This window comes from Mauremys mutica, chromosome 1, assembly GCF_020497125.1.
Source record: "Mauremys mutica isolate MM-2020 ecotype Southern chromosome 1, ASM2049712v1, whole genome shotgun sequence".
NCBI classification, from domain to species: Eukaryota; Metazoa; Chordata; order Testudines; family Geoemydidae; genus Mauremys; species Mauremys mutica.
In genome coordinates, this window is record NC_059072.1 from 252,597,658 (window position 1) to 252,610,541 (window position 12,884).

At 42.1% G+C, this 12,884-nt stretch overlaps 1 protein-coding gene across 1 annotated transcript in view; it reads left to right on the forward strand.

The window, feature by feature from the left end:
* The window catches only part of SH3RF3 (SH3 domain containing ring finger 3), a 396,813-nt gene that overhangs the window by 354,611 nt on the left and 29,318 nt on the right, over positions 1-12,884 (forward strand). The window contains exon 8 of the mRNA XM_045006970.1: positions 926-1,260. Coding sequence (XP_044862905.1) covers positions 926-1,260 — 335 coding nt within the window. The remainder of the gene's footprint in view (positions 1-925; positions 1,261-12,884) is intronic.

Sequence of the window (12,884 nt, forward strand, 5' to 3'; positions counted from 1 at the left end):
CTCTCCTCCCCACACACACTCTTATACCTGAAAGCCCAGTGGCTAGGGCACTCACCCGGGAGGTGAAAGACAGGAGACCTAAGTTTGAATCCCCACCCTGAAATGGAGATGTAAATCCGGGTTTCCTCACACTCAGGTGAATGCACTAGCCACCTACAGGCTATCCGAGGGTAGGTCTCTTTCACTCTCCCTTGAAGCTGTTCCACTTTGTTTAAAATATTTAAATTTTCATTGAGGCAGGGACCTGTCCCCATTCCCAGGTAAGCACTCTAACCGTGGGCTATAAAGTCACTCTCATGCTCTCTGTCTGGGATCTAATGACAATTCAGGTATTTTATACAAAGTGGAACAGCTTCAGCAGGATAGACAGAGAGAAAGCTACATCAGAAGAACCAGTAGCCTAGTGGTTAGGACACTCACCTGGGTTCAAGTCCTTGCTCCAGAGTGGGAAGACAAACCTGTCTCCTATGTCCTAAGTGAGTGCCCTACTCACAGGGATGTTGGGTTCAAGGGAGGCTGGCAGCACCTCAACCTCCTCCTTTTTATGAATGGTGCCCTTATGAATATAGCCCAGAAAACCAAAAAGTGTCATTTTTATAAATGTCAAAACGATTTAGACATTACTGAAATATTTTCTTTGATTGAAACAATTTGCCAAAGTCGACACAAATTCGCACAATGTTTTGGTTGACCTGAATCTGCATTTTTCAGCAAAAATAGGTTTGGAAGAAAATTTTTGCCCCACTCTTCTTCCAATACAATACATTCAGATGTTAAGACAAACTTTTACCTCTCCTGTGGACAGTCTAACACTAGGGAGTAAAGTATGTTTATCATAAAGTAAATAAAATTATCTGTTACTTTGACCTGTATCAGTACTTACAAGCTTCATTCTTTGCTGTGCTTTCCTCCTGTTATTCTTCAGTAGCACACCCCTCTGCCCAGGTACCGGAGCGGCCTACGGCAACCGTCTCACCACTGAGAACCCAGAACTCTCCATCCCGTCTCCCAGCCACTGTGGTTAGGTCACACTCCATGGCTTCTCCACAACATGTCCACCAGTCCCCTGTCCAAGTTATTCCTGGAGCACAGTGTGCCAGGCCCATCATTCCTCTCACTTCAGCAGCAGCAGCCATTACTCCTCCAAATGTCAGTGCGGCCAACTTGAACGGGGAGGCAGGAAATGGGCCGATCAGCGGCTTGGTGACTTCCAGCCCAACCAACACCTCCTGCAAAGCAGAGGAGAGGAAAAATGAAAAGGTAATTGCCTTCTCTGGTGTAGTTAGCAATGGGGGAAGCAGCATACCTTTTTGAAAATCTTGAATGATATCTGACTTATTTTCTTCTTCTGTTTCCACCGAACATCCTTGCTAAAACCATATAGTTTTGATTAATGCCTCTTGTGTGTGTAAGGAGAGATGTGATAGTTTTCCTGGTTAATCTGTCAAACTCGCATGTTTAACAAGCTTGCTGAGCCTGCGTCTTGTCTGCATTTATAGACTAAGGTTTTTCCTAGCTAACTGTCATAGAAAAAGATATAGAAACAATCCTCTATAGGTGTCAACGGTCCCCCAGCCCAACGTTTAAATAAGGGAAGCAAAGGACAAACATCAAGAGATGCTTTTGCTCACCAGGTTTTCTATGAGAAGCAGAAGCAGCATTTCATCATGTAACCACTGGGCATCCACATCTACAACTATTTTCATACTTTTTAAAATCTGTTCATTGGTTATACTGTAGCATTATCCACTCGCACGTGAGAAATGAGTTTTGCTGTTAATCTGTTACATTTCTACCTTCTGGCACTTTACTTGGTCGGTGTCTGAATCTTACAGATTTGAAATAGCATAGAAAGACATTGTTGGAGAGACAGGCTTCACAACCAGGTGGCCAAGTCAGAAACTATCTGTCTAATTACATGGAAGAAGTTTTATGAGTTACAAGCCTTGGGTGCTGGTGATGGAAGCATAATAGAACACTGACATGTAAATGGTAGGAGCTGTTAACAGTTCTGTAAACATCTCCATTTCTTTCAGAAAATTGCATTGCCATGGTTCAGTGAAACAGAGAACTGGATTAAATATGACTCATTGCAGTATGTGATTGATACATTGTAGATTCAAGCTTCTAGGAATCAACATTGGAAACAATATTTCAATGTCTGCGCCTTAAACGTGTTGCTAATGAAAGCCAGGGCTTTAAACATTCTCAGCCTTTTAGACTCTTAACAAATATTTTGCTTTCACCCAGAGTTTACCCTTTGCAAACAGTTCCCATATATCAACTCTGAGAGTTGTTCACTGGACACCATAGCAGAGCCTACTGATAAACTCTGCCTGGAAGCAAACTGTGGCTTGTGTTTGAACAGCATGAGAGGTGAGGAGTTTAGCTTTCTCCTGGATGTGTAGAAATTTTTTTTTCCTAAATTCACTAAGTCGCTCCATAGTGACAGACATGCATGGGATAAACATTTATTGCATACACAATAATGCCATGTTTGGAGATCTCCTGAGTGTGCTGAAGGAAACTTGGTAAATATGACATGTGCTCAGGTTCACAGATAAATACTAGTTTCACAAAGATGAGGAATGAGAGTTTTAAAATCCCCTCTTAATCCTCTCTCTTGAGTATCTTCCTGATGTCTTTCAATAAAGAGAAGAAGGGCATTGAATTCTGCCCTGGATGTGAAATTTAGGTATCTGTTTCCAACGATTGAATTCCCAACTAACACCGAATGGTCCATGATACATGACCAGTAGAATACTTTTTTACTTGCAACCTGAGTTACTACTTTTGTAAGCGAAAGAAAACCTACAGTATATTGGCAAATTTAGTGGAAGATCTATGTTACCTCGAAATGTGTTCCTCATCAGGGCTTAATACAGTGGGATTTTGGTACTTTAAAAAAAAACTCAAAAAGGAATCCAAATGTCTGTGCATTTTTGTTGATAGATTTCTGGTAAGATTCCACATTAAAACTATACAGGCCCAGTTATACTGTGTTGTTTTCGAAAATATTTGTAAATTCATCCAACCATATAAAGCTTAAAGTTATTGACTTTGTCTGAGGGAAAATAAAAGCCATATGATTATTTGATCTTTATGAACAATAATCAATAAACTAACTATATATTTCAGTAATGCAAAGTATTGCAGAAAACTGATAGTCCTTGCAAAAAATTGTGGCAGATGAAGTGATGATTCAAATGATAAATTGGAATCTTAGAGGCTTGTTCTTGTCCTTCTGAGGAGAAAGGCATATAACTGTAATTTGCATTGAGCAATAGACCCCAAATCTAGTCATATAGCATTTCATTCTTATCTTATCCCCTCTTCTTAGAAGTCGTGATTGAGGCTTGTCCAATCCAAACTATGCACCTATTCTCTGCACAATCAGAATAAAATCTGAATAGAATTTTTAGGAAGTTAAGATTTAGGCTAGTATCAGAGGGGTAGCCGTGTTAGCCTGGATCTGTAAAAAGCAACAAAGAGTCCTGTGGCACCTTATAGTCTAACAGATGTATTGGAGCATGAGCTTTCGTGGGTGGATACCCACTTTGTCAGACGCATGTAATGGAAATTTCCAGAGGCAGGTATAAATATGCAGGCCAGAATCAGTCTGCAGATAACGAGGTTAGATCAATCAGGGAGGATGAGGCTCTTTTCTAGCAGTTGAGGTGTGAACACCAAGGGAGGAGAAACTGCTTTTGTAGTTGGCTAGCCATTCAAGATTTAGGCTAGTGACAGACTTAAAGCCACTTGTTACTAGAGAAGAACTTGAGCCACAAAGTTGAGATTCCGGTCTGGGTAGAGACAGAGGTCAGCCATACAGTTCAGATATGAGCACAGTCCAAACATCCTCAGATTTTGTTGTGAGTTTAAAGGGTGGCAGCAAAAGTCATCCCCAAGCTTGAGTTTTTCAGAGCAGTGCAGGAGATAGAGCCACTCATCTCCCATTAAATGTAATCCCCAGGGACAGCTTTTAAAATCTCAGACATCAGTCCTCTGTTTCAACCTATTTTTGAAACATCTTGGCCAAAACTTTCAAACCTGGCAAACTTCAGAAACTAAATTCATATTTAGGCTCTATCTGAAGGTCACTGATTTTCAAAGGAGCTGAACATCCATTGACTTCACTGGGAGCCACTCACACACAAGTCAGAAGGCAGAATTTGGCCCATTGCAGGGGTTCACATTAACTGTGCAATTGCAGTCTTCACTCAGCCTTACACCTTCTCCCACATTTCTCTCTCCTAGGACTAACAGATCCCTCCCTGAGGCGGGGGAGACCCCACAGGAATACCTGGTTGGGGGCAGAATAGAGGGAAGCGAGTAGATCAGAAATCAAAGGGGCAACAGTGTAAGGGAGGCACAAGAAGAGAGACAGGCCAGTAGTGGAAGTCGGGAGGCGTAACAGGAGTCACTGCACAGAACAGCAGGAAGGGTGGAAGCAAAGGGGTAGAACAAGAGGATGAGGGGCAGAGTGGGAGTCATGAAGTGCTGGGCAAAGGACAAGGAGAGGGATACATGATACACACCAGGGAGGAGGGTCAAATCAAGCCAGATGGGGGAGAAAGCCCTGTAATTATCATAGCTGCCCAGAGCAGCTAGACACCAAACCCCTCAGGCACCAGTAGCCTGCCAGGTGTGCCACCACTCAGAGGCAAGCCCTGAAGGTGCTTCAGCAGCTAGACCTAGGCAAAGTGAAAGGGTATTGTACTAGCGCTGGCAGGTAAAGGGAAGCTTGCAAATATCCTGGGTACAGAGGGTTAACCAGTTACAGTTCAAGATGAGCAATAGCGGTTCTGGTTGGGCCACCTGCGGCAGCCCAATCAATAATTAGGGCTCTTCAGACCTATAGCCTGGGGTGCCCTCTCCAGTCCAGTCTCTGTCCAAGGAAATGGAAGTTGTGGGTTTCCAGGCCAGAATCGCTTAATGGTGTCTCTCTCCCTGGGGCCCCTTTGCACTAGCTCCCTGCCCAACCACTGCTTCTCCCTCATAAGTAGGGGGTCTACCAAATTCGCAGCCATGAAAATTGCATCATGGACCATGAAATCTGGTCTCCCCTGTGAAATCTGGTCTCCGGCCACCCAGCTCTGAAGGCAGAGCAGAGAACAGTGGCTGCTGCCCATGCGCCCATCTCTGAAGACAGCACTGCCCACCAGCAGCAGAAGAAGAGAAGTAAGGGTGGCATGGAATTTAAGTAGACCCCAATGATTCAAGTAGACCTCTACTCATATTTCTCATACAGACTTGCATCCAGCTGTCATGTCCAGCAGTCACAGCCTGTTCCACATGCAGCTCTACATGCATTTCCTGGGAGGTCCCTGCAACCGGCTGCTTTCCAGCTCCTGGCTCAGGATGTGACTGCTGTTTTCCGATAGTGCCCAATCACTTCCTGGGTCAGGGTCCTTCCTCTTAAATGCCCAGGAGAAAGGGAAGTGCAGTGGGAATGCAGCTAATGGGAATCATTTTCCCCTGCCAGAAGTGCCTTGTCATTTCCTGGGCCAGGGTCTTTCCTTCTACCTAGCCAGGGGAAAGAAAATGTTCAGTGGGGAGAGGGTGATGGGGAATTGTAGTTTCCTGCTTAGCGGTTTCACCACAGACCTCCCATCACATAGGTAAACACTATTCTGCTCCAGGAACAAAATATCACCACTCCAGGATGGGAATATCCAAACAAATCCCTTTCCAGTGGATTGAACAGAGACTCCCTAAAATGTCACCGGGTCAGAAGGAAAATAACGAAAAATAAAAGTGAATGCAAACTGCTTCATTTTAGGTAGAGATTGTGTTTGAGTTTCTTCAGTTACTTAGCTAGTTAATTACTAACTAGCTACTAACTGGATCTGTAACTGTGATCCCTACTAAACTTTCTGAACCCCTCCCCCATTTGAAAGAATGAGAGGGAGATCTCAGCAAGGGAATGAAACTAAAGACCTGTGTTGTGCTTTTTAAATCACCCTATCTCTTCAATCAGGATGAGTGTTCTCTAAATTCAACTGATAGAATGCAGCTGAGAACATGCCGTTATAGCATAGTCTTTAGTTCCACCTCAGCCAATTACTTGTATTGTAACTTCTTTTTCACACACACACACACACACACACACACACACATATTCTGTTTAGCACCTCTGATAAAGCCACTTATTTGAATTAATTAATGCATTTCTCATTAAACATGCTCCTTATTACTTTAATCAAATCAAGCAAGTCACACTGGGTGGTTTGACCACTCTAATTAAACTTTCTGTAAAATCCACTCATTTCATTTTTGATGAGAATTTTGATTAAATTCCTGTAAACGTCTGGCACCGTGTCTGCAAAAGTTGAGGATAAGTGATTGCTCTTGTGAGCAGCCTGTTAATTTATCTTACATTTTACTGACTCTTTTTTGCTATAACAGCCAGAATGTACAAAAATGTTTGAAAATTGGCAACCCAAAATTAAACAGTTGTTCTAAGTGTGCAGGAAAAAATCTGTTTGCAGCTTTAAAATAGGGTAAAACCAACAAATGAGTTCCTAGAATCTATGCAGTAGCTGCATAAATCTGTTAAACAGATCACAGCAATGGGGAAAACATATCATATTGCTGTTTATTGATGTTAAAGTAACAAGATTTTCAGAAAGAGACTCTGAACAAACACCTACAGTTTTGCATGTTTAAATCAGTAGATAATAGAGGGGCTAGATGTCTTTTTCCTCACCTGTGTCACTTGCTTGTACAAATTCAGGTTATTTAGCACAAAAATAATTATACTCACAAAGTTACAGATGCAAATTTGCAGGCTGGATAGAAGTCCCCTTGAAAATTTGGCTCCATAAAATAAAAGACAGTGTTAGATTGTCTTTTTTCTTATTTCATAGTAAACGTCTTCATCCAGATTGCCTGTTTAAACTGTGACTCTAACCACCAGACTGATAGGTTCAAATTCTGCATCCAGGACCTGATCCTACAAGGTTCAGAGCCCCCCCTCAGTTCCCAATGACTAAGTTTTAAAATCTGTTTTGCAGCTTTTTCATATATTATTAACTTGTGTGAAAGTGAAAAGGATTTTTATGACTTTGTATTTACTAAAAAAATTGAATTCTTCTTTCAGAAAATGGAGAGTCAGTTGGAAATGTGCGGTGCTGAGCCCCTTCAACTCCTACTGACTTTATTAGATATTAAATGACCAAAATAGTGGTCACTTTGGGACAAGTAAATATAAAAGAAGCTAAGGACTTTCAATATGACTAACATTAAATTTTTGGAAGTGGAATTCAATAATCTTAGTACAGATGAAGTGATATAAAATGTTGTTGTTGTTATTATTATTTATTTATTTATTTATTTTGCTTTGAAACATTCACCTGAGAAGAAAGTGGAAGACAAAAAAAAAGATAAAGCATGGCAAAAATAAAAAAGTAAATTACAGAAAAGTATCACACTTTAGTCCCTCTTCTAGTTTGGTTTCCTCTGAATGTAGAAAACAAAAGTAGTAACATTATCAGGTTTTGCATCAAAAATATAAGCAGCTAAAAGAATAAGTTCTGTACTATGAAAGATCCATTTCTTTTCAATACACTATAGCGGGCTGTAACCACCACTAACGAGCTCCAGCTTTCCACACTTCAGAAGGCTGATCTTGTGACCATCAAGTGATTCACCAGAAACTTGGCCCGTGAGGGAAGCCTTTTCTTCCGATCATGTGAGTTCAGGCCACAAAGTGCAGATTTGGGGTAGAGAGCTCATGCTTCAAATCTCTCCAGCGCCTTCTCTGCCATCACTAAAGCTCAATCAAAAGGACAGGAAAACTGGCAACCAAATGATGAATATTTTTCAGGCTGGCAATTAACCCAGCCAAAAGCATGAACCCCAGCTGTCAAAACATAGCATACTTCTGCTTTACAAGAAAACAGATTGTCTTTTTGACTGGCGGGGGTTCTTTTACTTAGGTCAAAGACAGTGTGCCATTGATCAAAATTTCTTTTTCTTCCTCAGATTTTTCAAACTCCCCACAGAAATTTTGCACCTTGACTTTGCTGCAAAGCGGCCTCTGAAAGTCCATTTTTCCTGTAATGCAATCAGAGGATCCCTCATATATCCACAGGGAAATTGTCCTGGTATCATCGCTAATGTCTCTGTGCTGTACTTTGTGGCTATCAGGAGAGCTGCTCAGGAATTTTCCAACAAAATGCCCCCACCACCACCCCACTCACACACACGCCAACAGAAAATACCAGAAAGGGCTGGGTTAGCCAAACCTGATTTGAAATTTTTTTGAAAAACAGTTCTGAAATTGTAGAAATGCCTCATTTTGACAAACAAGATGTTTTATTTTTTATTCAAAATGACTCTTGACATTTTAGTTAACTTACAGTGAAAATTGTTTAAAAATATAAAAAGTAAAAATTGAAACATATTTTGATTTACCTGATCCAAAAAAAAATTGGATTATTAGTTCTCAAAAATTGTAGAGATTGACTTTTCACCCTGCATTTGGATGAGAAAAAAATTTAAATCTCAAACTTGTAGGATAGGAAAGTCATTTCCCATCGACTGCAAGCTATAAGGGGAGGTGAAACCAAAGAAATTGTGAATGGAGAATGCTTTGGCTTCAAGATGAGACTATGTGAACTCAAAGATGTAGCATTCTTCTAGCACCTACAGAGATCTAATTTTATAGTGAATAGGGCCTGTGTTGTTTACTAAATCCTTAGCTTTGCTTGGGGGAAAACCAAAGAACTGACAAAAGACAAGGGCACACAAGGGAATGCTGGAAAGAAAAAGATAAAGTACTGTGCATGTTATGTGAAAAAATATAGGAACAGAATTTGCAGGAAGGACAGACAGGGAAAAAAGGGAGGAAGTGTTGCCTTATATATTAAAAATGTCTACACTTGGACTGAGGTTGAGATGGAAATAGGAGACAGAATAAAAGGGGTAAAAAACAAGGGTAATATAATGATAGGGTCTACTACAGGCCATCTAACCAGGAAGAAGAAGTGGATGAGGCTTTTTTTAAAACAACTAACAAAATCATCCAAAGCACAGGACGTGGTGGTGATGGGGGAATTCAACTACCCAGATATCTGTTGGGAAAATAACACAGCAGGGCACAGATTATCCAACAAGTTCTTGGAATGTATTGGAGACAATTTTTTATTTCAGAAGGTGGAGAAACCTACTAGGGGAGAGGCTGTTCTAGATTTGATTTTGACAAATAGGGAGGAACTGGTTGAGAATTTGAAAGTGGAAGGCAGCTTGGGTGAAAGTGATGATGAAATGGTAGAGTTCATGATTCTAAGGAGGAAAAACAGCACAATAAAGATAATGGATTTCAAGAAGGCAGACTTTAGCAAACTCAGGGAATTGGTAGGTAAGATTCCATGGGAAGCAAGTCTAAGAGAAAAAGCAATTTGAGAGAGTTGGCAGTTTTTCAAAGAGACATTATTAAGAGCACAAGAGCAAACTATCCCACTGTGTAGGAAAGATAGGAAGAATGGCAAGAGACCACCCTGGCTAAACCAGGAGATCTTCAGTGATATGAAACTCAAAAAAGAGTCCTACAAAAAGTGGAAACTAGATCAAATTACAAAGGATGAATATAAACAAATAATACAAGTATGTAGGGACAAAATTAGAAAGGCCAAGGCAAAAAAATGAGATTAAATTAGCTCGAAACATAAAGGGTAACAAGAAAACATTCTACAAATATTAGAAGAAGGAGGAAGACAACTCAATGAGGGGGGAGGAACAATAACAGAAAATGTGGAACTGGCAGAAGTGCTAAATGACTTTTTTGTTTCCGTTTTCATCAAGAAAGTTGGTGGTGATTGAACATCTAACATAATGAATGCCAATGAAGATGAGATAGGATCAGAGGCTAAAATAAGCAAAGAACAAGTTAAAAATTACTTAGACAAGTTAGATGTCTTCAAGTCACCAGGGCCTGATGATGTACCTCCTAGAATACTCAAGGAGCTGAGGAGATATCTGAGCCATTAGCAATTATCTTTGAAAAATCATGGACGATGGGAGAGATTCCAGAGGACTGGAAAAGGGCAAATATAGTGCCAATCTCTAAAAAGGGAAATAAGGACAACCCAGGGAATTACAGACCAATCAGTTTAACTTCTGTACCCGGAAAGATAATGAATTAAATAATTAAGCAATCCATTTGCAAACACCTAGAAGATAATAAGTTGATAAGTAACAGTCAGCCTGGATTTGTCAAAAATACATAATGTCAAACCAAGCCAATAGCTTTCTTTGACAGGGTAACAAGCCTTGTGGATGGGGGGAAGCAGAAGATGTGGTTTATCTTGACTTTAGTAAGGCTTTTGATATTGTCTCACATGACCTTCTCATAAACAAACTAGGGAAATACAACCTAGATGGAGCTACCATAAGGTGGGTGCATAACTGGTTGAAAAACCTTTCCCAGAAAGTAGTTATTAGTGGTTCACACTCAGACTGGAAGGGCATATCGAGTGAGGTCCCGCAGGGATCAGTTCTGGGTCCGGTTCTGTTCAATATCTTCATCAATGATTTAGATAGTGGCATAGAGAGTACACTTATAAAGTTTGTGGACTGTACCAAGCTGGGAGGGGTTGCAAGTGCTTTGGAGGGTAGGATTAAACTTCAAAATGATCTGGATAAACTGGAGAAATGGTCTGAAGTAAATAGGATGAAATTCAATAAGGACAATGCAACATACTCCACTTAGGAAGGAACAATCAGTTGCACACATACAAAATAGGAAATGACTGCCTAGGAAGGAGTACTGCGAAAAGGGATCTGGAGATTGTAGTGGATCACAAGCTATATATGAGTGAACAGTGTAAAACTGTTGCCAAAAAAAAAAAGCAAACAGCATTCTGGGATGTATTAGCACTAGAGTTGTAAGCAAGACACTAGAAGTAGCTCTTCTGCTCTACTCCACACTGACAAGACCTCAGCTGGAAAGATGTGAACAAATTGGAGAAAGTCCAGAGAAGAGCAACAAAAATCATTGTAGGTCTAGACAACATGACCTGTGAGGGAAGATTGAAAAAATTGGGTTTGTTTAGTCTGGAAAAGAGAAGACTGAGATGGGGAGATGATAACAGTTTTCAAGTACATAAAAGGTTGTTACAAGGAAGAGGGAGAAAAATTGTTGCTCTTAACCTGTGAGGATAGAACAAGCAGCAATGGGCTTAAACTGCAACACGGGCAGTTTAAGTAGGACATTAGGAAAAGCTTCCTAACTGTTAGGGCGGTTATGCACTGGAATAAATTGCCTAGGGAGGTTGTGGAATCTCCATTATTGGAGATTTTTAAGAGCAGGTTAGACAAACACTTGTCAGACATGGTCTAGATAATACTTAGTCCTGCCTTGAATGCAGGGGACTGGACTAGATGACCCCTCGAGGTCCCTTCCTTCCTAGGATTCTGTGACATGCATCAAAAAAGAATCAAATTGGGCTAGAGGCTGTAGTGGTGTAGCACACACCATCAGATAGTTCAGTGCAACTTACGCACTCGGATGGTGTCAGTGGGTGAAGATGAAATGGTGATGTGGTAGAAGGAGCCTAAATGCTCTTTATGGGTAAGGGCAGGGAACATATCTCTATGGAGGCATTGTCCCAGGGTGCTGTACTCAAGGCTAGGATGCCTCCACCTGGCTGCTCTGGGGATTAACTTCTTCCAGATCCAACATCCCCTTTTGTTGCTCATGTGTGTGCCACACAGCTCTTTCTGTGACTCAGGGTGCTCTCTCTTCATGGTGTGGGGTGCTCCCTCTTTGTGACTTGGCTCTCCAGCCAGGTCACTGTTCCCCCCACCACCACCTTTGAGGATCTCAAAGTCCCACAGAACAAACCATCCTTCAAATCCACTGCTTTGATTGTACCACTTCCTCAGTGGCTGGTAAGAAAACCCAGGCCCACCCTCTACTTGGGGTTCCAGCTCAGGGATGCTTTGATCATCAGCCAAGCTCTGTAACATCCCTTCTTGCTGCTGTTTCCCTGGGATGTTTCCTACTCCACTTCTCTCAGGTTTCCACTCCACCACCCTTCTGGGTAAACCCTTCCTTCAGGGCCTGGATCCCAGGGCTTCTACTCTCTCTCTCTCTGGGTTTCCTTCTTTCCGTCTCTAGTGCCCAGAAAGTGACTGCAGCCTTCCACACTGCAGCCCCCTTCTGCCATCCTTTTCTGCTGCCAACTCGTTGGCTTTATACTAGCTTCACCTGTTCCTTCTCCTCTGGGTTCCATCCTCGATCTGGGGTTACTTAGGCCACCTAATTCCCTCAGGTGTGGCCTGTCCACTTAATTGGCCTGTTCTCAGCCCCATTAACCTCTTCTAGGCTAGTGTGGGGTGAAAACCCCATCACAGGCAGGTAAGTGGCAGAAGGGTGATGTAAATTAAGATACCCTCCTCTCCCATGCAAAGGGACACTCACATCACAGCAGCTCTCAGCAAAGTTGTGCAGCACACCCAGCTAGCATGAGGGAGGAGCAGCCCTACCCCCTCCATTGATCCTGTTTTGCATTATATCCCTCCTGAGCACCTATCCAGCTTCCCAGGTCCACCCCCAAAGCTCAGCACTCCCTGTCTCAGCAGCCCATCACAGATGCAACCCACTGTGAGGATCCACCGGTTCTGAACCTGGTCCCATGGGCACACGGGCCACTGCTGCATCCACATCACTACCTGATGGTTCTACTAGTGATTGGAGAATTGGGAGCTCCAAGGCCTTATCCTCCACTAAAGGCACTGCCCACAGCAGCCTGAGTGGAGGAACTTCGGAGTCCCTGATTGGGCTGGGTCCACTATTTAAGCTGGAAAGAGACACAGGAAGTTGTCTGTGCAACACTGTGGATCCCAGCTTGCTGCTGCTACAGACCCTGCTTTATGCT